Raw genomic sequence first — 25,513 nt, 5'->3', positions numbered from 1 at the left:
TACCTAATAAAGTGGCCGGTGAGTGTATAGTGAGTCAGGTTTTTTTTATATTAATCTTACTAAAAATCAATAAAACATATTAAAAAAATGCCCCCACCCCCGCCTCCACAACTTGACCCCTTGTACCCCGTGTTCTGACCCCGTGTAGTGAGTTGTGGAAATGAACCCACATAACAGTACGCAGTGACATTTATGGAAAGTGTGTACGAGTGAAAATGACAAAGCTTGTTTGACCAGGTTTATTACAATATTTAAAACAGCATTTAAAACAGACTTTATCTATTGCAAATCCAATGTTGGCCTCCGCTGCTGTAACTGTATAGAAGCATTAAACCTCAGCATACATAAGCTTCATTAACTGTTAAAGTGTACCTGGAAAAACAACAGCTACACAAAAGCAACCTTTTCATCAATAATATTAATTTGCTTAAATCAAAAACGAAATAAAAAGGGAACACCCCGTTAAATACTCTCAGATCTTCTTTTTTTTTCTCTATAAATAGAAAATGTCCATCCCACTCTTCAGTAAGTGTTTTGTTTCCTCGGTAATACTTTAAAAAAATAAAAACAAAGTTACATTAAAAAGTACATTATTAAATCCAAAGCTTACATCAAATCTGGAGGCACTGAGTCTACCTACGTCCTCCAACTCTGCATTATTATTTAGAGCAGGACAAAGCCAAAAGTCCAGCATGGCTGCCTCCCTTGACTCAGTCTATTGTCCCTTCACATAGCTTCAGTCAGAACCAGGAGGTTATCGTTGATCCCACTCCTCCAAAGCAATTATTCATTTTGCCATTTATGTCCAGTAGTGTTTCATAAGTCAGAGTTCCCACCTGTTGCATTCATCTGTTGCGTCTCCATTTAAGCTTCCCGAGCCTTGGAGAAAAAGCATCCCATTGTCCAATAAACATGCCGAACACTGCAATGAATGCCAGGATGGGGTGCTTGGCACACCATATGAAATGGTGCATTGTCTGCAGACTGCTGCCAAATAAGTCACTGATCTGTGTTCATGAGTGTCAAAGCACTGTGGGAGTTGCTTGTTGCCAGAGATGGGATCAGATGTTGCTATGAAAACATCTGCACTCAAACCATTTCAACAGTGTCTTAAGATCTGATCCTGTATCAGTGTGGACATTATTTTGGTCCTCTCTCCTCAGCAGCTGTCCCGTTGTCTTCAGACTCGGGAGGTGACGCAGAGAGAGCGCAGCCGTCGAGCCAAGGTGGCCTCCAGCTCCTCCAGAGGCAGATCTCCCCGGCAGTGAATATGCGTAGACGTGGAGTTGTTCCCTTGCCGGGCCGCGGCGGGGCCCGACAGCAGGCTCCTGAAGCCCTCTCTCTCCAGCAGAGCAGGCATCTGCTGCAGGAAGTAACCTTCACAGAATGAGCTCAGCTCCACTGAACCATGGGCCTGGGAAAAGAGAGGACTAAGTCATGTTTTTGCCAAATCCCTCCTATTGTCCTAGGTTCAAATTTGACCTGTTTTTAAAAGTTTCTACATCAGAAATTTGGGATTCTTTCATCCAAATTGTCCAAATATAACATGGATGGTTCCATATTTGACCTGTTTTCAAAAGTTTCTACATCAGAAATTTTGGGATTATTTCATCCAAATTGACCAAATATGAAATGGATGGTTTCATATAAAGCTAAAGAATCAGTTCACTACCTAATTGAATCTTGGGTGTTTTATTTCACCCCAAAAAAACTTGATATAATTTCATTTAATTGAGGTTTCTTGACCATGAATTTGGAAAAAATAGTGTAAAACTAGTGGTGATATATTGGTGTTAGTGATGTATACAGTAAACTGCTGGTAGTGTTACAAAAATTAAAAAAAATGTTGATTAAAAAAAGCATGAAAAAGTGATAAGAAGTATCTCAAACACGTCAAAAAAGCAATAAAAAAGTGTTGAAAAAGCATTAAAAATAGTTTATTTTCTGTTTGGACCTGAGAGGACAACTCGAGGGTTAATAAAAGTTTAGCTGAGTGTCAAGAAAACTGCTTTTCAGTGTTTACATGTAACATTGTGTCTTTTGTGCAGTAAACTGGATTTCCCAGTTGATGTGTGAAATTAGATCCTCCCACTTTGTATTGTATAGTTTGCGATTTTTTGTCATTTTAAACATGAAACATTGTGTGAGTCACCGTAGTTACAGAGGCATACAGAGCACATGTCTGCTATATAATAAAGCCTGCTATTCTGAACACATCAGTAGAACTTGATCCCGGGTTCTCAGGTGTGTTACCTTGGCGGTCTTGTAGATGCTGACTGCATTATCCAGGTTGATGAGCTTAGAGCAGATGCGTTCACAGTGTCTTTGCAGCACCCCCAGCTGGAAGAGACTAGCAGCTGACAACAACTGCAGGGGGGAAGCACAGGTTTGTTTTATATTTCATTCAGTAACATTGATAAATCCAACACTTGGATACAAAATTCAATTCAGTTAGTTTAGTCAAACATTCGCTGCTCTTTTCAACTATTATCCACTTTGACCTACAGCAAACAGTGTCGCTGTGTATGTAAATAGTTTTACAATGCAATAGACCTGGGGCTGCACAATTAATACAGTTTTAATCATGATCCCGATTTTGGCTTTCCACGATCAAATTTGCGTGATCAAGCGACATTTTAAATGTGTCATTCCATTCATAAAACACTCAGTTTTTTTCCTACATGCGTTACATGACCCAATTCTTCTGTAAAGCCGTGTCTGTGTTTGGATCTCTCCTCTTACTCTCCGCCCCCTTTCACTCACACAAGGCCCCCAGCAACATGGAGACACAGCCCCGCCCCCATTCACTCACACATGGCCCACCAGCAACATGGAGACACAGCCCCGCCCAGCTTTACTGGGCTTGTACCCATGTACATGGTTGCATGCACTTATTGGAAGTTGCTTTGGATAAAAGCTAAAAAGAATTTACTGTTTTAACCAAGCTTTTTTACACTCATTTAAACCCTTTAAAAAGCAGTATATAAACACTGCACTTGCAGGGCTTAACTAAAATCCAAGAGGTGTCACTGAATAGTGAAGAAGAAAAAAACCAATGTATAGATAACTGTTGTGTGTCCAGTGTACACACTTGTTTCATACTCATTCATAGGAATCTTATCCATAACATGCACTCTGCTGTGCCAACAGTCTTATTTCTCAACACAAAAGGTGATTACGTTTTTAATATTTTTTATGTTTTAATGGTATTGTTGGGGCAAGTACACCCACATTGTCAGCAGAGTTGTAACGGGTGAGACTGAGAGGTTCTAAGAAGTATGTTCCACACAACCACACAGATAGCTGGTGTGTCTCTGTTCAGAGATTCTCACCTCCAGCAGGTCGGGAACAGCTGTTTTCAGCGACTCTGTTCCTCCACAGTACAGGTATGACATCATCATCTGCAGAGGGGTCAAAGGTCTCATTAGGGAAAACGTTTGGTTAATGCAAACTGAATGATGTACGCATTTCGTAATATGAAGATATGTCCGTCTCCAATTCCTTTTTTAATCAATCTTGAGGCGTTGTGTTACACGGAAATAAAGAAATACTAAGAGAAGTATTTTTTTTTTAAATAAAGAGTGTATTTGTTACCTGGAAAATGTTGTACTTGATGTCACTGATCTCAATGTGATTGTTGGGGCTTCTATCTGGTCCCGAACACGCCAGCAGAGACTTGAATCTATAAGAAAACAAATATCTTTGATCAAAACATTGACCATTGTCTGTACGTATGTCTCTTTCTGTCCAGTGTGAAGCTGTCTGCACCCACCTTTCAGAAGCTGTGATCAGCAGCACTCTGTGGCCGTAGAACGGTTTCCCCTCCACCAAAAACGTCACATCTGACATCTCCTGGTTATTCAGGAAATGAGGGTCTGTAGGGAAACATATCAGCACTTCCTCACAACTCCATTCACAGGACAGCTTTTCAGTGACAAGTGAGCCAGTCTGAACACTGGTCCAGCATGATAGAACACTGGAAATTGTGATCAATTCACTTTTTTTGACAATATGTTATCATTCAATTTATCAAGGGCAAATTGGGAAACATAGTAAATTAGTTAAAATGTCAACATAAAGCCATCTTAATTGAGCTTTGTGTCTTCATATACTTGGAAGATTCATAGTTGCCTTACCCAACTGTGCTGAAAGAGTTGCCTTCATCCCCGGGATGGCTGGTAGAGGTGCAGGGCCAAAACAGTGACTGAGAATAGTTGCCAACTGCTGTATAATGGCATCATTCTGGAGGCAAGAGAAAGGCGAGCATTATATAATACATCTAAAATAGAGCCCGACCGATAAGGGATTTTTAAGGCCGATACCGATACGAATATTTGGTTATTTAAAAATCCGATCTACTGATATATTGGCCGATGTATGTGTACATCATCATATGTTTGTACCTTGGTGCTACGCAAGATAGTGAACATCAGGGGCAAGCCTACGGTGACCAGCTCCTCGCAGTAGTCCTCTTCTTTGATGGTGGTGAACTCTCTGAGGAGTGAGAGGGCGACCCCGGCCCTGGACTGCTGCTGGGCACAATGCAGAGATTCCAGCCACACGTGTAGTTTCCATGGTACACCTAGGTCCAAAGGGGAACAGATTTGGTATGGTTTTTCCAAACAAATCACAATTTGACAAGTAAGCAAATCCTCTTTGACACGTGCTAGCTACCCAAGGCTCGTAGCTCCATGGTGACGTCCAGGTAGCCGTGCTCAGCGCTGTAGTAGCTGGCCTCTTGCAGAGCCTTCATCCTGGCCTTGCAGAGCCTTGCTATGCCCACCTCTGGCAGGGCCCCATGGCCAGAGGAAGGGGTGGGCAGGGGGGAGAGAGGGAGGAAAGGGCAGATCCCGGCCTCCTCACCCTCCACCCCCTCAGCTAAGATCTCCTCCAGAGACAGGACATCCTCTTTGACCTGCTGGGGCTGACTCAGTAGCTTTCGAAGCACATTCCTAACAAGATAGATGGAAGGAAGAAGAAGGGAAGAAAGAAGACACGGAAAACATGAAAACATGAATTAGCGTCCAAACTGAAACGCATACATGCAGTTTTTGTGACCCTGTACCCTCCTCTCTGATTACATAATCTGTCACCCTTACTGTGGAATGTGAAGTGTTGAGTCTGCATTGTGTTCACACATACACACAGCGAACAGGTGGCGAGGTTTACGCTACCAGTTGGTGTTTAGAGACAGATGGACTCTGAATAGAAGGAGGCCCTGACATTTTTTTTTTGTAGAGATTATTATTTTGCTTTCCCCTTTATTAGTATCAGTGGATGGGAGCGAAAGGGGGAGAGAGATGGGGGATGACATGCAACAAAGGGCCTCAGGTTGGATTCAAACCCGGGCCGCTGCAGGACTCAGCCTACATGGGGCGCACGCTCCTACCGGGTGAGCTAGAGGCCACCCAGAGGCCCTGAATTTGCTTTTTTTTTAAACTCTTGAACCTTTCAAGGTCTTCCATTTCACCACTTCATAAGGGGATCAATCCAGACTTCTATGTATGATAGAGTGCCGACATAGTTAGCGTTATTTTAGTGTTACTTTCTTCTCTGCAGTTGAAAGGCCAAAAGCAGTTTGTTAGACGCATCAAACGGCATCTGTTGACAACATGTCGTTGTCCAATAAGAACGGGAGACACGTACCTGTGTCCATGTGCGGCAGCGTGACTGAAGCAGTTCATGTCTTCATAGAGGGATGACGTAAGGGCATTTCCATCGCGGGTCTTTGATAAGGGGTCTGCGCCGCGTGCCAGGAGCAAACTCACCATCTCATAGTTGCCTGGGAAGCACATAACAATCAATTACATACAAATAAACTTCCTCATCACATATAATGTAATATGTCAACTATAACTATCTTTTCCTCAAAGGATTAGTCTACTTTATATTTTTGAATAGTTAACCTATCATCCTACAACTTAACATTTTTTCATGGCTTCATTCGATTGTTCTTGTTGTTGTTTTTATTGCTTATGTTATTATTCATTAGTGCAGTTATACTCTTCTTTCTGGCTTTATTAAACAGTGAACATATTTTGCCTTTTCAAAAAAGCAAAGGCATTCATATTACGCCCTGTTTAAACACTTTCCTTGCTGGTATGTAAAACATGTGTCTCTTTTACTACAGCTACGTGTGGCTTTCAGATGATCCCACGGAGGAATGCTGCCCCGAGCCTTCTAAACAACCACAGGCAGCACCCACGGTGCCTATATTTACCCTCTCATTTCCTCGTTGCTTCAGCCAATGTGTCATTCACAAATCAATCCAGTGCTACTGTTAGTGGTCTTTTGAAAAGCTAGCCCTCAACTATACTTGTGACTGATATTTGTGAGAGGTATTATTATTTGATTTGCAGACAGTGGCTCTAATTCAGTAATCTCTTCATGTGTCCCTTCCAGACTTTCTGCCTGTATAATTGAGTAGTGAGTAGTAATTTAGCTGCCATAAATCAGAACGCAGATCTTCTGTAAGACGGACAATGCTCTAACATCATCATTGTGTTGGTATGTGTGCTGTGTGGGTGTGTGTGTGTGTGTGTGTGTTTGCCCACCTGCTGCTGAAGCCAGCTGCAATGGGGTGTCTGCTGTACTCTCCTGTCCATTGCGGACTGCGGCCCCCTCCACGTTGGCCCCTGCATCCAACAGGAGCTGGAGATACACACCACATCTGTTATAATGTGCATTGTTTGACATCCTGGAAGTCGTTTGTCACTTGACCTCTGACCTTACATTTGTCAGTCAACTTTTGAAAGTATAACAATCCACCACAAGCTCAGGGCTACGTAGAACAATCTGCATTTATTTTGCCTTTATAGCAGGACATTTCCCCTCGAGTAAAAAGTACACTACTCATAAAGATTGTCAAATTTGGGTTTTTTACACTGGCTATATGGTAGAGCCAAACAATAAAAGGGTTTTTAAGGCTGATACCAATACGAATATTTGGTTATTTACAAATCCGATATGCTGATATATCGGCCAATATATATATCTATATATATATATAGATATATATATTGTAAATCTATGTTTCAAAACATAAACAGATTTCGGCTCCCTATACTGTTCCAATTATTTGTCATTATAAATGATTCTGATGAAGGAATAGTAAAAAAAATTAAGTAGTTAAAAAAACGTCCATTTAAATACTGATACCGATATTTCGGGATATTTCAACCGATATATCGGGAACTGCCGATTGGGCTCTACTATATGTTGGTAGAAACTACATGTGTGTGTATGTGGTTCCAACCTGCACTACGGAGATGTGTCCATGCAGCACAGCAAAGGTGAGGGCGGCCCAGTGTCGACTGTCGGGATGCACAGAGGGGTGCTTTGGGGAGCACGGTGGAACCTGAACGTACGGGACGAATGGGTGTTACAAACCATGATGAAGATAATACTCTCCAGTGCAGAAGTTTACATACCGTGCAGCCCTTTAAATGTATGTTTAAGTTGTTGAAGCCCATTTACCGCCACGTCAAGGTTAGCCCCGGCATCAATCAACATCTGGACTAAGGCCTCGTCTCCAGCTGCGCAGGCGTACATCAGAGGTGTCATCCCCTGAGTGACGAACAGAAAGGAGTGCAATGGACACAGAAACAAATACATGAAGTGCTGTTCAAAAATGATCTCTGAATATGTATGTAATATTTATCATTTTGCAGGGATTTTGAGCATAACAAATACACATCACACTTCATCCATGGATGAAACTAAGACAAAGAGTCAATCTGTCACACAAGGTACTAACGAGGAGACAATTAACACCCAATTCCCACCCCCACCCTCCCCTACAAAGAGATATCATTGAAATTAAATAGGGTCAAATTTTGATACAGGTAATCGTGGGAGTGGTAGTCTGATATAGGCTGTGAATGCCTTCACATTTGGATACTAACATACAGGACATGAATGCTCATACGCTCACAAAGACAAGTAATAAAAAGTAAAATAAAAAATCATGAGAGATTTTAAAAGCAACAACAACAGGGGGGGGTGTTAAAGGGGGATGGGGATATAATTAGTTGCCTAGCCGTCAGGGTCAATGTCTATATGGACAGACCGAACATGATCTAGGAAGGGTTGCCAAATTTTATTGAATTTCCATTCTGAGAAGCGAAGAGAATATTGGATTTCCTATAATTTCATAAAATGAAGCGCATCCTTTGTCGAATGAGTTGCAATATTAATTCAAACGTCAAAATCCTATATTCATCAACACATTTATACTGCTACACACAAAGAGACAGGTGTTCAGTACCTGGTCATCCATGCTGTTGACCCCATCTGGCCCCAGCAGATGGATGGCTTGGCCAATGAGATCTGTGCGTCCACAGTTGAGCATCCGAAAACCCAAGTCCAGGTGGAACTTGTCTGTGGCGGCTTTGGAGTCCAGACGCTTGAAGGAGCTGAAGCAACATTCAGGCCTGACGGAGACAGAGACACAAAGACAGAGTAAGATAATACTCTGAGTCTGAGAAGAGGAGCTGGAGTTGAATGCGACCAGATCCAGTATGTGTGTGTTCTCATTTACTTCAGCTGTCTTGGTTCACAGTCCAGTCCCGGAAGGAGTAGCCTGGCAGTCTGCCTGACGTCATCACTGTCCACCAAGAGACTCTTGCGATGCTCAGCATGAACTATGGCCACTCTCATCCACTCCATCAGAGGTGGCAGCAACAGGAATGGCCTGGAAAATAGAAAAGATTCATAATTGCACTTCTGTCTGTCCATTTATGGTGGCTCATGGGTTAGCACTGCAGCCTCACAACAAGAAAGTTCTGGAATCAAATCCAGGTTGTTCTGGGCCTTTCTGTGTTTGCATGTTCTCCCTGTGTCTGCGTGGGTTTCATCCAGGTACTCGGACTTCTTCCTACCTTAAAGACATGCATTGTGGGTAACTAGGACTACAGTTGAAAATTAGCCAAGTGGCACATTTACAGAAATGTTGATTAATGTGCATTGTCCTAATCAAATAAATAAATACTAAATATGGCTTGGTACAAAACATTTTTTATCAACTTTAATGTAGGAGTAGTACATGGCAACATCTGTGCGGAGGATGTCTTCACTCACTGATTCAGCCATGTTGATAGGGAAACAAACAGATGACTTGTGAATGTCTGGAAATACTTCCACTCCCCCTGACCAGTGCACAGTGAGTCACATACACACACACAAAAATAACAGATGTGTGCATAAAACATGACTAGTTTCCAGGTGATGCAGTAACACATCAGCTTTCTTTGTCTGTAAGATGTGATGGGAGATGAAAACAGAACTGTGACTTCCTTTGTGCTGTAGTGTGATAGAAAAAACCCTGCAGTGGCTTTGGAATAAATTGTCTATTTTTAAACCAGCTGTAACCGAAAGAACTACCTAAGGGAGATAAATAAAGGTGCAGCACTCTGGAATTGTTTATAGATGCTTTCTAGGAATGAGAGAACCGTGTGAAACTAATAAGGCAAGGAAAGGATAAAAATAGAAATGATAGACAGGATTAATCTTGGAGAAACAGTGGAGTTAACATCAGTGGAGGAATAAAAAGAGAGCAGAACATTAAGTCTGAAAATCATCTGGAATATGTGATTGTTCTCCATTTTTTTCTTTCTTCATTGTCCTCATCTTTCAACTGAAGCCCCATAGAAACCACTGGTGATCTGCAACGCCACGTCTAGCCGGTTATCTGGTGTTAATCCCGTCTTATGTGTGCCTTTCTCTCACCATGTGTGGCCGTGAACAATGACACATTATTGTTGCTTAGCCTTTGATCCTATGGAGCCTCATTCAAAGCGTGGTAATGATTGTTTGAACACTGCCTCAGTGTTATCACAAGACACTGAGCAGCCTTTCTCCTGTTGTGATGTTATTCTTAGAAGTGGCGGAGACGCAAACTCCCCAATGATCATGATGAATACAGATGATGAAGGCAAAAGCGTGAGCAGTATACAGGCATATAGCATTGTATTGTGCATGCTATAGGGATTGTTGTTACTGTTTATGAGCACAGGGACCCCTGCAGTGCCATTTATTCTCCACACCTTTTTTAATTCAAGTAAATTTCCTGTAGTTTCCCATAGAAAACACTGTGCTTTGTTAATAATGTATATTGTTAAGTCACTTTACTAAAGTTGATCTTCATTTTATCTGAAGGTTTCACAAGGTGAAAGTCAGAATTTGTGAACACCTCACTTCATGTAATATGCAGGGGAATTTAACAAAGAAATATGTATAAGAGCTATTTAACGTAGATAATGAAAGCTTTTCATAACTGGATGGTTGTTAATGGATACAACTGTGATTAAAGCAGATATGGTGCTAAATAAAACTGGGTTTTCAGATTGTCAGAGTTGTCCTTTAACAACTGCATAGCAGACATATTATAATTACACACATTATTATTATCTACAGTATATCTTAGGAACTTGCACATGCCCTACTGTCGCCTGTTTCTGTCTTCTAGCTCATCTGTCTGATGTCACTGCTGTCATTAGTCAGTGGTCACACCCTGCTGTCACCCAGGCATGATGATTAACGAGCAGACAGGAGACTGATGGGATGAGGAGGAGTGGAAGGGGAATGCTAAATGGTTCAGTTAGGTGCATACAAGGAGGGTTTGAGTGTTTGGCAGGGAGGCAGGTGGGGTATGTCATGATGAAGAGGGGGGTTGGTGATAGTGCTGCAGGGTGTAGAGTGATAAGAAAGTCCTGTTTCTGAGGTGAGGAGGGTCAGTGGGCTTGGGAATCAATGTTATGCTCCTCTTAATGGGCTTGACTCACCAGAAATAGGACTGTGTGTTTTCTTTCTGTGTGTGTATTTGTGCCTGTGTCTGTCTTTCTGAATGCCACAAGGCATCCACCCAGCTACTTTACAGCATGCTTGCTTTCAGGCCGGCAGACGGCCCTGAATCCAGAACTAAAGCAGTTCCAATCAACTCTATCAAGCTTTTACCACTTAACACTTATTGATCCATCAGAGAGATTTCCCATCCTCCACTCTATCAATCAGGCTTTCCCAGCCTGTGTTTTAGGGAGTAATGAAAAAAACATAAATATTCTAGTTTCTGCAAAATAACCATGGTGGTTCCTTTCATGGCCAGGTTTTCCAATAAAATACTTTGAGCTGAAGTTTTACACCAATTAACCTTTAATGTTGTATTAGAGAGAGAGTGTGTGAGTGTGTGTGTGTGTGTGTGTGTGTGTTGATGCAGACAAATGTATCATGTACCATATGTGTATGCACCTTTCTCAGTGGCCCACAACTGCAGACAGATGGAGCATGTCTGTACCATCACCAAGGCAGTTCTGGCCCTTATCCCACAATTCATCCCTCCTTTTTTTCTCAAAACATGAAATGCCCCCGCCCCCCACCCATACACCTCCCATCTGACCCATCTGATCCCTGCGTCTGGGTTATGCCCCTCAACTTGAAACCCAAACTTCAGCCTTGTTTGAGAGTCGGTAAGACATCAAAGCAGAGCCTCCTGTTAACACTGACACTAGATAGCACTTCTGGCTAGCCTACACGATCGACATGCTAAGGCTACACACTGAGAACAGTGTGCACACACACACACACACACACACACACACACCTACTACACACGCATATAAACGGTCCATGGCGCCGTTCTCACCACCATCTGGCTGGTCATTAAATCAGTCAGCTCAAATTGTGGTCAGGTGTGTTTGAACTCTACCCTGTCCAACATGAAAAGCAAAGGCTTTACTCCCCAGGAGAACTTCACACATGCTACACCAGCCACATATTATGTTCAGTGTGTCCTATATCCCGAAGCCACTGTGAGCGCGTTCACAGTGTAAGAAACTTCAATCTGGTCTTTAAGCAGACCCCATCATGCGCTGCAGAGGGTCAAGGTTTACCACTGATCTAGAGTCAGATTACTCTCATTAAGGCTACATGAGGGAGGGGGGTGCCACCATATCTGATGTATCTGTGGTTAGACATAAGCTCCACGGACTACATCTTATCAGAGTAACACATCTATCCATTAGGGCTCCCTTGCATCCGCTGAAGGAGGCCAGAGGGTTGGGGTGGTCTGTTCAGTGTTTGGAAGTGCTCGTTCTGGAGTGGGGAGACGAGGGATTCTACCAATAAAATAGATTTGTTAATAACTTTCCTCACAAATCAAAGTTCTTTTACTATGCTGTGGCTTAACCCTCATGTTGTTCTCGGGTCAAATTGACCTGTTTTCCTAGATCAATGTTCTTTTTAATTGTATTAATGACATGATTGATTCCACACAACACCCTTTGGCAAGTATAAATCTCAACTTTCACTAATTTTTGGGGGGGTCTTATTCAATTTTATAGCATTTGGAAAAAGAAATTGAAGTTGTTTTGAAGTAGTATTGAGTAAAAGTTGACATATTCCAGTCTGTGATTATCCATCAACATCCATTCCTTTAATTTTAGTCTAAATAATTCCTACTTTCTGCTTTTCTTACTCAAAAATTTGTTATAATTTCCTATGAATTAGGTTTATTGACCATGAGTTCCAACAATAACTGTAAAACTAAAGTTAATAAGTTAGTGTTATGCAGTGTTGAAAACGTCAAAAAAAGCGCCAAAAGCATTGAAAAAAAGAGACAAAAAAAAAAAGTGTTGATTTTCAATTTTGACGGGGAGACAACGCAAGGGTTAAAGAGGAGTGTAAATGCAGAAGTAGTAGGTGGACACAAAGACACTTTATGCAGTCTTAACACTCAGATACAATCATTAAGATTATACAACATCATCGGTTACAGCTAGCTCTTGTAGTCTCGAGGATTCTGGCTGTCATCAGGCTCCCTGTAATATTTGATGATGTGGCCGACACAGATTTGGTGGTTTTAGGTTTCGCCAACAGGACTTTAAAATGCTTTCAATAGGAGGTGAGCCAGAGAGATTGAGAGGCCCATTGTAGGAGAGCAGTCTGTATCAAGTACCGAGCCCTTACATTGTAATCACTACCAGGTTTGGGCTGCTCTACTCTACCACCTGAGTCTGTCATGCCTGCTGACATTTACAGAAACTACACACAGTCCCACAGAGAAGCATGTAAGCAAACCAGTTGATCTAGTCTAGAAAGAATCACAGAAAGTGGCAGATGTTCCAAAGTATACAGTATAACAGGATGCTAAATCGTTTCATCCTGCACACAAAAACCACACTGATATAAAGCCAACATTCAAAACATCTGAGGGGTTGGAAGAAACAGCCAGGATAGGGAAAAGAGGGGTGTGTATTAGCTGTTCTGTTCTCTTTGATGTTAATGAGGAGCCAACCTTTTCTCACTCAAACTGTGTCTGTTCATTATTTAATGTAGTGGAACCAGCTGGCCCTGAGCGCTCACGCACGTGTGTGAGTGGATGTGCGTGTGCTTAGGTCAAAAATTTGGATAATTTCATCAAAAAACATTTACGTAACTGATCATCTCTCAGATGTTGTGCCCTTACCGTAACTTTACAATCACAATCGGGTGAATTTTATAGAGGTTCCAACATTAAATGAGGGGAAAAACACACAAAAACTCAACCCACACTTTAGTGGAAGCTGCATCCCATTTGTATGCTTTAGTGCTACCTTTAGACAGGCCTCCATACATCCGTTTGAAAGGTTTAATTAACCTTTACACATAGAAGAGCACCTTCCACTGACATTTTTAACATATGGGTTCTCTGGAGAGCACACACACACGTCTGAGTGTTTTCTTCTGTGAGACCGGGGCACAGATGTGTGAGCCGGCTGCCAGTACTTTTCTCACACATTTGTAACTAATAATCTTACTTTAACTGATGGCATTTTTGAAGAAAAGAAACATGACTCAGGTCAGGGTTACTCCTTACCTTCTGTGGAAAGCCAACAACATGAAATAGTTTTCCTGAGACGTATATAAAGCCAAGGCATAGAAAAACATTCAAAATCAACAGGTATACTGCTAAAACCATGATATTAGAATATAAAATGTAAGTTTGACGTGCTACATTGCATTCAGCCTGTCCAAATATTTTCAACATCTAGTCTTAGGAATTAAAAAGGCAAGCATGGTCATAATTGTTCTACAAAAGGACACCCAAGGAAGATCTGAGGCGACCCTAACAGAATTACAGACCATTACCACCTCCTGAAAATCCCTTAAATCACCAGTCTTCAGCCAAATTTACACTCTAAAGGTGCAATGAACCCTTCTATGAGATTAACATTAACACCTGGAGTCTCTTGCTCACCTGTAATTTACTGACACTTCAATGACCAGAGGGCAATGCAATTAGGGATGGCTAAATCCGAGACTTATTCCCCCAAAATGCACCACAGAGCGCCACAGGAAGTCCTTCCTGCCTGTGGCCATCAAACTTTATAACTCCTCCCTCTAAGTGTCTGACACACACACACACACTTCTTGAGTTTGAAACTGGATAATATTATCTGTTCTGTGCAATAAAACTAGCTTAAAAATTGTGCAATACTCTGTTGCTACTATTTATTCATTATTACTGTTCACCATTATAACTCCTTATTTATGTAAATACTGTCATAAAAATTCCTTTAACTAACTACATACTGTACATATCCACAGTACATATATTTCTTTATTTATATTTCTACTCTGATATTTTGATACTCTTGCAACTGTAACACAGAACGTCCCTTCGGGGATCAATAAAGTATTTCTGATTCAGATTTTAAGAAATCTGGTCTGTGAAAAAGCTGTTCACTTGATTAGAACCTCTTTGTTCATTTCTGTCAACCACATGAACCAAACTGAATCTACAGATGTAATGTAATCAGGAAAACAAAGCATAACATGCATGAACAAATGGCTGCCGAAGATTAGATCTGTTATTGCTTGTGGTACACTTTATAGAGCATCTAAAACGGTCTTGTCAGGCCATGCGTGACGCCCACCTCTCCTTGCTGAGCGCCATGCGTGGGGGATCCAAGTTGGGATTCTCCATGGACTCCATTTGTGGGCAGCGCAGGAAGTAGTAAAGGGTGTGGAGGGCATCCGGTGACCAGGACACGGGCTGCTGGGGGCGGGCGTGGCGGGCCGGGCTCAGTCCTGGACGCACGGAGGTCAGGCGCTGCATGTGGTGCATTGCACGGGACACCAAGTCGCCTGGAACAAAGGAAATAAGAGGGACTGGAGTAAGATGGTTTAGTAGATATGTGTTCTAATAAATACATGAAGCCTGTTCATTTCATGTAATTACCTTCTTTAATAGAGCATCAGGGAACACTAGAGTCGTATGTGTGCCCTAAAAAAGTACAGTTATTATTGCTCAGTAAAGACCCTGTGGGCTCCTAATCCAACTGGATTTCCTCTTTTCCTAAATCTCCTTTACTCAATACTCTCGCTCCATGTCTCTAGTGGTATTTGCCATTAGCAGTGTCATTATCAGTAAGCACAGCCAGACGGCCAGTGTAAACAGCCATTTGTCTTTAATCATTGAAGGAGTTAATGGGCTGACAGACAGCTGATCACAGGCTCTAAAGAACCGTTCGACTGTTTCTGTATTGACGCTTTTCAATTACTGCAGTCAGCCTGGAAAGGTGGGTGTCAGTCACATGATGGAAGGGAGGTTTAGATCTGTGCTGGAGTATTGTGAAAAAAATCAATAAAAATTAACATTCTCTTGACTTCTGGAAAACTCTGCTGTGCCGAGATAAAGACATAAGAAACATGCACCTTATCAGAGGATTCATCCGCCCACACTGTGAGCTAAGTGGTCAGACGTGTGCACTTAGATAAAGGCCAATTCAGATAACTGTATGTACAGTGTAATTACACTGTATTAATCTAATTAGACATTAATAGTTGCACAACAAGGGCGAAGGGCTACAGGAGTGGAGTTTGTAGATAGCAGCCAAGTGCGTGACCATGAGATTCATAGCAGGATCACAGTGGAGACAAAATATCAGTTAGGATGTGGAGGAGGGGGGGAGAGAGGCAGCGTGAGGGTGGGAGGCCAGGTTGAATTTAGGATTGTGTAACGCTCATTTAGCATAATTACCCCCGGGTTAATTTCTAACCAGATTACAGTGAGTGGGAGGCTGCCCGGGGGGCAACGCAACAGTGTGAGTGTGTAGTGTGTGTCTATATTTGGGGTACTTTGAGGTGGGGGTTAGATTGAGGTAGCCCTCCCAAAACAGACCCCACTTCAAGCTGAAGGGCCTTCTTTGTGTTAACCACCACCAGCAGTCCCTCCAGGAGGTCTCCTAGGAATTCTGGCCCAAGATGGAGAGCCTCTCCCCTGGCTTTCCAGCCCTTATTGTGCCCCGGGGCTAAACTAAGCTCCAGGGGTCAGAAGGATATGAAATACTTCATTCTTAGATTACAGCTAATATTGGAGTCTTTGTGGAAGCCTGGTAGTCAACAAACTGTGATGTGCCTGTTTGTTTTTTTTTAAGTTGCAGGATAATAAAATGTTTCAAAGAATAAGATAATTAAAGGATGTTAACTACGAAATACAATTCAGTACACAGACGTTTACATACGTTTTTATCTGGACTTTGTGTGAACCCAGCTTGCTAATTGGCTCTACAGGCTTTAGCACAAAGCTCATATTATATGGGTTAGCCAAACTCTGATCTGTTATATTTCTCTTACTTAACTAGATGGTCAAATACTCCTAGTTTCCCATAGCTGGTAAAGACCCCCATGGAGCTAAAAAATGAAACATTCAAATGTGTATGAACACAACTTTCCGAGCCAGCCTATTGCTTACGCTACATTTCCAACAATTTTGGACATTTAGCTGAAATGTCCAGTTCCCTGCCATCCATTATCCATCATGTTTATGTATGCTGTGTGTTCATGTGTCTGGCCAAGTCCAGTCTACAGATCCAGCAGGACTGAGTTCCTTAGCACAGATGCCCCTGTGTCTGTCTGGTCCCTTGGGCTAAGATCAGAGTGCCAAACCCTCTGTGTTTTTGTTGTGTGAATGCATATCTGTGAGCAACACATGCATGTGTGTGTGTGCGTGTGTGTGTGTGTGTGTGTGTAGGCGCAAATGAGTCTGAAGGATGCCAGCCCTGCCCAGAACAGGCCGGCTTCACACCACCAGAGAGAGATGTGGCACAAAGAGACCACTGAGCAGTCTGAGAGAAAGAGTGTGTCTGTGTTCGAGAGTGAGAGAGTGTGTGTGTGTGTGTACACTTTCTTAATGCCTCACTAACGACTCTGGTGTATGAACGTGGCCTTGTGCTAGAGGAACAAATAGCAGTGTGTGTTGGCTTATTCGGAGAAGGAAACGCGTCCTCACGCTCACCAACACTAATCTTCTCCATCCCTCCTGCTCTGACAACTCACTCTTAACCTCTCTACCTTTCCCTTGACCTATTATTATTTCATGTATATTGGATGTATGTACATTGTATCCTAGTACTGCATTCATATTCTGTGCTGTGTGACTGATATCTTGCTGCTGAACACTATAATTTCCCATTTTGATGGGATCAATTTCCATCTATCTATCTATCTATCTATCTATCTATCGATCTATCTATCTATCTATCTATCTATCTATCCATCTATCTCACAACCATGCTTTAGCAGATATGTACTCCATCCTTAAACTTAATCCCCCGTCCTTCCTATCTCCATCCCTTCACTTCCCTTCTACTCCTGTCTTTTTCTCACTTGTTAAAGACCTGACTCCTGGTCTCCATCATCTGCCAACTCCAGCAGAGCCTCCAGGTCAAACAAACCATATGTAGAGTAGAGTACAGTACAGATTGACTGTGTGTGTCGGCATGCTGCTCTGTTCACCAATCATGTATGAAACGTGGCCATCTGGGCAACAAGACTCAAGGCCCCCCTAAAAACACTAAACTAATCAAAGGGCAGAATGCTCTGACAAGTCACGAGGGAGCGAATTGACTTTAGGCTAACACAATAGACACTCTGATGCTGTTGGTGCTGACTTGCCTTTAGCATACATTACGTTTATTACAAATTTAACTTCAGTTTTTGCCGGGATGCAGGGCCGTCAGACTCGCTGTGACAGGCCGTGGTAAAGTTGGTTTTATATTGGTTGTTGGCTATTCAACACATTCGAACAATCTATTGTACAGTTTGACCTACAGACACTGACACTGTTTTTTATGTGATTTAACATACTATTTGGAATGAACGGGTTGCAAAAATCTGCATATAAAGAGGCCAGTGAGGACTGCGTTTATAATGTGATCTAACATAATATCTGACGGAGCCCAGGACCCCTTAGATGTCCTGTGCCCCTGGGCAGGTGACCAGTTCCCCTGACTGTTAATCCGGCCCAGGCACTTGGCTGTCTGAAATAACAGCCATTTTGGCAGAAGAAAGGCTTCCTGGCTTTGAGAGCCAGTTAACAGAGTGGGAAGACCAAGGTGTGTTTAGACAGTGTTCTGAATGTGGTCAATTCTTTAAAAACACATGACAGTTAGTTGATTATTTCTTGGAATGTGTGCCTGTATGTAATAACAAGAATATTTGACATCTTCACTGGTGTTCTTTTATGATTGATCTTAGAGGAATTTCATGGATTAAACACATAATGTGAAGAAAAGACATCGGCTAATATTAAGTAGATCCAGGACCACACACACACCAATCTGAACTACGTGTACTCACTGAGTTCAGAAATGCTGCCCACACAGGTTGCCAGCAGGGACTGTTCCAGCGTCCTCAGCTCCAGCTGGGCATAGGCATCCTCCCTGCTGTCCACCGACGTCTGCTGGCTCTCTGTGTAGGGACTGAAATGGGCCGGGAGGGACAAAACACCTATGGAGACAAAAGCAGAGGGAGAATGACGTTCATGATTACTATGAATTGATATGTGAGCGGCACGAACACGCCTCCATAACTTCAGCAACCATCCATCTACACTGCTTCTGAACAAGTCCCAAAACAGTTGCTGCTGGTATTTACATAGTGTATTTGTAATCCTGGTGACATGTAATCCACACCGCTGAGGGCAAATAAACATACAAGGGAATGTGAGCCGTGCTTCTAACACATTCAGGAAAATAAGCAAGGCACACAGGGACATTAGGCTAACGCAAAAAAAACAAAGGCACACTGCATCAGAAGCAGGCCGAGGTCTCACAGTTAGGAGTACCAAGACAGACTAAGATGGAGTCAAGAACTCAGTGTTACTGCAGATATTAATTAATTAGCCTTTAAATCATGGGTGTTTTACAACATATGCAACGCATACTGCATATGCTTGATGCATACTCATCATATGTGCAGATGATTTCCAGATGTCAGATGAAAGAGTAGATGATAGATAAAGCTGATATGACTGCAGTATATGGGAACACTCAGTAAGATGAAAGTTTGGTATGGAGTCAAATATAGGATTTCATCAATCAACAATCAACCACCAGAAGACCTTTATCACACACACACACACACACACACACACACACACACACACACACACACACACACACACACACACACACACACACACACACACACACACACACACACACACACACACACACACACACACACACACACACACACACAAACATGTGGGGTCCAGCATTTTGGCCCCATAAAGCTGTCTGGAGCCCACAAGTATACTGAACTCCTGGTTTTGTGGACCCCACAGATGTAGTTAAACAAGCCTGCACGCACGCACGCCCCTGACAGTAGTACTACTTAATCAACTTTAACGCCTAATGGAAATGTAAGCTAATTAGGTGAAATAACTGTTTCTATTACACTAAAATAAACAACATCATGGTCTATATGAAGGATGAAATCCTTGATAAAAGTACATTTCTTTTGAAGGGTTCTCCATCTACTATCATGGCTTGGGGTGTAACAACAGTCAATCTGGGACACGTGTGGTATTTCCTCTTTGAATGGACTATCAGGAGACCTAATCAGTTAGACAAACTGGATGCATGATGTTAAGGAGAACATATAGAAACCTGTCAATCCTCAATTACCTCCCTTCATAAAACCAGATAAACAGAAAGATTGTGATATGTAGAATTTAAACACCAGGTTTGTTCTTTTATTCTGCATGACACTGGTTGTCAGACTAATTGCCGGTGATGAGATACCATCATTCTTATATAACCCGAAGATGTCCCCTGCTCTCTTTCACTGCTTTTCCACTTCGAAAATAGCAATTGTGACACGTGAAGGAGGGAACACAGACGGGTGTTTTCTGCTGCCTATTATCTCCCTGCTGGCTTTTAGCTCCCACACCCTCATTAGCTCTGTCGGGAGCAGTATGCGGTTGTGTAAGAACCAGACTGTGCTGTAAGCTACCGTGCAGCTGGTCGATCTGGGTGAACACGGTAAGCTGCCCAAAGGTTAACCTTTATTTTCCCTCATGTTGTCCTTGGGTCAAATTGACCCGCTTTCCTAGATAAATGTTCTTCATATTTTCCCCAAAATAACATGAGTGATTCCACACAATGCTCTTTGGCAAGTACAAATCTCTACTTTCATTAATTTAGTCATATTCAATTTTATAGCATTTGACAAAACAGTGAATGTGGTTTTGAAATAGTATTGAGTAAAAGTTGACATATTCCAATCTGTGATTATCCATCAACATACATTCCTTTAATTTTAGTCTAAATAATTCCTAATTTCTGCTTTTCTAACTCAAACATTAGCTATAATTTCCTATAAATGAGGTTTATTGACCATAAATTCCAAAAAGAACTGTGAAACTGTAAAGTTAATAAGTTAGTGTTATGTAGTGATGAAAATGTCAAAAAAAGTGACCAAAAAGCCTCAAAAGTGTTGGAACAAGGGACAAAAACATAAGAAAAAGTTGAAAACATTGACAAAAACCGTTTTTTTTTTTTTTTTTACGGGAAGACACAAGGTTTAAATGGCAGAAGAGAGGTATCTGCCAGGCCAGAGGAAATGAGTAGGCTATGGTTGGTGATGGAAAAAAGAAATGGAAAAGAGGAAAGATGATCGGGACAGGTTCCTCATTTCCAAACTCCCCCGTACTATCCTCAAAGGGAAGCGATGGGCTGCCATCCCTAAAATGACATTCCCGTGTGCTTCCGGCGAGCGGCGTCCTCCCACTGGAACCTGAGAGGGAAGCTGAAAAGAATTCCCATAAATTACTCTGAAGTCTCCTCCTTTCAGAACCTCATGACACAAGAGGATATGAAAAAATACAAAACACCCTGAACAGACTATTATTATTATTTTCAAACTAGTGGTTACCAATAAACCTTTTCACAGAATATACTTGTCTCGTCTATCTTTTGGCACTGTTAATATGATGAGATATTAACACATACAGTACCGCGCTCAAAGCTGGAATAAGTTTCCAGAAGGTATGCATCAAAGGTTATGTCCCCGACTTTGACTACCTTTAAATTCCGGTTATGTTCTATATTTGACATTTAGTCTGCATGTGACCACAAAGCCAAGCAGAATTACAACTTATCCAGATATCCCACAAGCAGGGGTGGAGGTAGAGCCTGTCGGATGCTATACACTGTATTTAGCTCTTTTTTGATACTAAATATAGAGATGGTCCGATACAATTTTTTGATTTATTAATTTATTTATCGACCTATACAGAGTACTAATCCAATACCAGTGTGTCATATATTTTATTATCGTTTTAACAGCTGTATACTACTCTCCCTGTATGGATGTGATATGATTTCTATCTTTGTTGTCGGTCTGGCTCAGGTTAAACTCTTTGTGAAACATGAACAAACATAATCAATAAATGCCATGAACTTTCCTTTTTCATCCGGTTTGACAATCAGTTGTAACTGAAAAAGAACATAGATCAACTACTTAAACTTAGATTTTCTTCAGGGCTTTATTACATGGTGTTGGATCGGTGAATGAACTCCAGTATTTCCCAATACCGATAACAGCGTTTTAGGCAGCATCTGAGGCGATACCGATAGTGGTATCGGTATTGGAACATCTCTACTAAATAGGCCACTTTATTGCAGAACGCGTGCTGTATACAGTATGTTGCAGTGAGTGATTTGTGTTATGAGTGAGTGTGGCAACACAACCAGAGTTGTCTGTGTGGACTAGCGAGCTGGATTTGCTCATCTTAAACTGCAGGGTTTATGTCCCGGAGTGTGGGCTCTGTCTTATACATGCACAAACACACTGCTTTGTAATGAAAGCAGAAGTTGCCATCACAGCCTATTTTACAACTTGTTGTGTCAACTGTGTATATGGAAACAGTCGCATTATTTCACAATAAAAAGGAGAGGTAATCTTTGAGACAGGTACAGTAGTAAATGGCGTGTGCTGGACGTAAACATCGTCCAGTCTGTATGGCACGCTGTGTGCATCAACTGCTCCACAAAGACAGTAAGAGGGCAATATTACTACAGAGAGTTGGAGGTACAGGGCTCATAATATGTTGACTTCCTAAAAACAAAGTCTAGCAGAGAAAGTCACTTCATAAATGAAAGACATATTGATTGAATTAAGCATATGTTCACTCCAGCAGAGTTATGCTGCCAAAGGGAATCTAGTCTCATACAGAAAGGGACTCTCCATGTCCCCCCCCCCCCCCCCCCCCCCCCCCCCCCCCCCCCCCCCCCCCCCCCCCCCCCCCCCCCCCCCCCCCCCCCCCCCCCACGCACCTTCTCTGCACCATCTGACTTGTATAATATGTGCTGACTCCCCGTTCCAACACAATGGAAACGGCTGCCTCTAGCAGAGTCCCTCTGCTACAAAGAACATGTGCGTCAGACAACCCAACTGTCCACAAGCTCCAACACATCCCTGTTCACTCACACGAGCACAAAGAAAACACCCACGTCTGTGCATAAAGACAATAAATGCACTCCTTTCATGTGTCACTTCAAGTAACCTATCATTTTTTTTTAAAGATTATTTTTTGGCCTTTATTTCCACAGGACAGACAAAGACAGGAAAGGGGAGAGAGACGGGCGTTGACACGTAGCAAAGGGCAGCAGGTCGGAGTCGAACCCGCGGCCCTGCGTCGAGGAGTGAACCTCTATACATGGCCTCCTGCTCTGCCAACCGAGCTAACCCGGCCATTGTGTTTGGGTAACGTTGACGAGCTTTGCGTTTGCAGCTTGATTCTCATCCCTTACAATGATAATAAGCACGTGCAGGAATGTGGGTGAAGTCATTTTATTCTCCACTCATCTCTTGGCCTTGGCCGAGGTTTTAGATAGCGATGGTTGCATTCTCCAGAGACCTCTCGCATTATCATCTCCATATTCCCATATTAAGTATAATCTCCTGAATTGCCTGAGGTTTAATGATAGAGCCCAACAATAAAGGATTTTTAAGGCCGATATCCGATATATATGAAAAATATCCCAAAACCCGTAACAAAAACATAAACAGATTTCCCTAACATTAGTTATTTGTAGTTATTTATGACTTCAATAAAATAGTATGATAGTATGAAGATATGAAACTTAAAGTCAAAACACAATAACAAAAAATAATACTACAACAGGGACGTGATAAAGAGTCCTCTGGTGGACAAACTATGCAACACCAACATTTGTAACATGGTTGACGGCCCGTTTTCATTTTATTTTTTTTAATATTCATTTATCAGAATCCTTTAGTTGTTCTTATAAATGATTCTGATGAATGAATATTTAATTGGCCATTATTAATGCCGATCCTGATCGGGAAATGACTAAAATCGGCCTGCTGATAGGTCGGTCAGGCTCTATTTTATGACCACCACAGCTACGGTTGCCTCCATGACGGAGTAGTAGGTGTTACCTGCAGTGTAAATTCAGAAGGCAAGGCAAGGCAGCTTTATTTGTATAGCACATTTCAGCAACAGGGCAATTCAAAGTGCTTTACACAAAATCAGTTAAAAAATAAAAACAGATAAAACACAAATGGCTTGAAATGGCTTGATTCCAACTTATGTCAGAGGGACTCATGCCTCCTGAGGTGTGAGAGCCATTCTGATTCTGTGTCATTAATGTGGGTAGGGTGTGAAGATCTTTTTTTTTTATATATGAAATAAATGACTGTGTTGGCCAGTGTGCGTGTCTATGGGAATGAGTAATGGTATGCAAATGAACATAGCTCTTCTGACTCCCTGTAGAGTGATTCACCAACAACGTCACATCACGTCATTTCTTGTTATATGTTATTTCCGTCTTTAAACTCTACGTATTTGTATAAAACATATTAAAACCTTATAATTCCTGGAGGACTAATTAAGCCAGTATAATGAACGGGTAAACACTTAAGAATGCATTCAGCAACTGTTACATTGCAGCTCTGCTCCTTTTGCTTCTTGCATTAAAAGATTTAAATGTCTATCTTACAGAAAACAAAGCCAAACGCGTCAAACATCAACTTGATTATGCGTTTGTTCTTTAACAACATTTTCATTGGCCTTTATATAGCATGCCAAGAATAGACATGTCTTGGAAAAAAGTGAAATCTTTACAAATGTTAATGTACTTTCAATTGATTCTGCCATATTTCTTCAAAGCTGTGGCAAATATTTGCACACCACCACACCCTCAGTACTGCCACAGTCCCACCCCATTGCTTGCTTCACCGCGGAACCCCAGCCTGCGTCATTTGGGGCTGATGTAGGGCCACAGGCCAACCAGGGCCTGTCCCCACCACCGCCACTAATATCCCGAGCTCCAGCATCTCCAGTACTGCATGCATCATTTTTCATCTGGCACTGGAAGATGCTGAGGATAAGACAGCGAGGATGGCGTGAGACAAGAAGCTGAGAGAAAGAGAGGGACTGAGGGTTTGGTGCAGGCCTGCACGATTCGGGGAAAAAATATGAATCACAATTTTTTTAGCTCAAAATTGATATCTCTGACGAATCAAAACAAATTGGCACTTCCAAAAATAGATTTTCTGTGGCACCTATAGCACATTGCGTATCACCACAATACTGTAAAGAGGCTTCAATGAAGAGAAGGGAGAGCATTAAAATCTATTTTCTACAGTCGTATGTATAAGAAAGTAGCGTTTGTGATGCAGTCGGCTCAGAAAGTGTAATCAGAATCAAAGTCATAAAAAACAGTAAGCAAAGTTATTATAAAACTAAATCCTGAACAGGGTGAATTAAGATTGTGATTTTATAACGATGAATCATGCGGGCCTGCTTTGGTGGAAGACGAATGAGTACTGCAGAGGAGGGGTATGACTGAGGACGGACAGGCGGAGGGGGGCGACGAATATCTGAGACTGAAGAGGGTGAGGCCGGGGAAGACAAGCGGCACAAGGGATGGATTCTTTTGCGGCCGTCATGGTTGCATTTCTCAGGTTGACCCTGCAAATGTCATGTGGGATCCCAGCCACAAATCACGGCTGAAATGCACCACAAAGCCTGAGACAGTCCCCGGTCCGTCCAAACCATCTCTCAAAACCATCACAGCTCCTCCTAGCCCAGCCAAGCTATCCCCCACAATGGTGTTGGACATGCCGCCATGACAAGGTCAGACAAATACCACTGTATAATAACACTACTGTTACAACAATTATAAGACATACTTTTTCCTTGATTATTATTAAAACTGTTTGC

The 25,513-nt window shown here is 42.1% G+C and overlaps 1 protein-coding gene and 1 long non-coding RNA gene across 2 annotated transcripts in view; both read right to left on the bottom strand.

Moving 5' to 3' along the window:
• Positions 1–444: 444 nt before the first annotated feature.
• Positions 445–25,513, bottom strand: part of abtb2b (ankyrin repeat and BTB (POZ) domain containing 2b) — a 51,926-nt gene continuing 26,857 nt past the window's right edge. Inside the window, exons 2-17 of the mRNA XM_034879281.1 lie at positions 18,616–18,765; positions 14,910–15,120; positions 8,540–8,692; positions 8,267–8,432; positions 7,477–7,566; positions 7,256–7,357; positions 6,555–6,651; positions 5,647–5,782; positions 4,675–4,952; positions 4,404–4,582; positions 4,137–4,242; positions 3,773–3,875; positions 3,595–3,682; positions 3,333–3,401; positions 2,254–2,367; positions 445–1,414 (exon numbers count right to left, since the gene is read on the bottom strand). Coding sequence (XP_034735172.1) covers positions 1,181–1,414; positions 2,254–2,367; positions 3,333–3,401; positions 3,595–3,682; positions 3,773–3,875; positions 4,137–4,242; positions 4,404–4,582; positions 4,675–4,952; positions 5,647–5,782; positions 6,555–6,651; positions 7,256–7,357; positions 7,477–7,566; positions 8,267–8,432; positions 8,540–8,692; positions 14,910–15,120; positions 18,616–18,765 — 2,276 coding nt within the window. The 3' untranslated portion in view covers positions 445–1,180. The remainder of the gene's footprint in view (positions 1,415–2,253; positions 2,368–3,332; positions 3,402–3,594; positions 3,683–3,772; positions 3,876–4,136; positions 4,243–4,403; positions 4,583–4,674; positions 4,953–5,646; positions 5,783–6,554; positions 6,652–7,255; positions 7,358–7,476; positions 7,567–8,266; positions 8,433–8,539; positions 8,693–14,909; positions 15,121–18,615; positions 18,766–25,513) is intronic.
• The window catches only part of LOC117949212, a 19,382-nt gene continuing 15,682 nt past the window's right edge, over positions 21,814–25,513 (bottom strand). Inside the window, exon 3 of the long non-coding RNA XR_004657651.1 lies at positions 21,814–21,924. This is a non-coding gene — a long non-coding RNA (uncharacterized LOC117949212). The remainder of the gene's footprint in view (positions 21,925–25,513) is intronic.

This window comes from Etheostoma cragini, chromosome 8 (assembly GCF_013103735.1).
Source record: "Etheostoma cragini isolate CJK2018 chromosome 8, CSU_Ecrag_1.0, whole genome shotgun sequence".
Classification (NCBI taxonomy): Eukaryota; Metazoa; Chordata; class Actinopteri; order Perciformes; family Percidae; genus Etheostoma; species Etheostoma cragini.
Note: the sequence above shows the minus strand (reverse complement) of the source record. Positions and strands in the feature narration are given on the sequence as shown.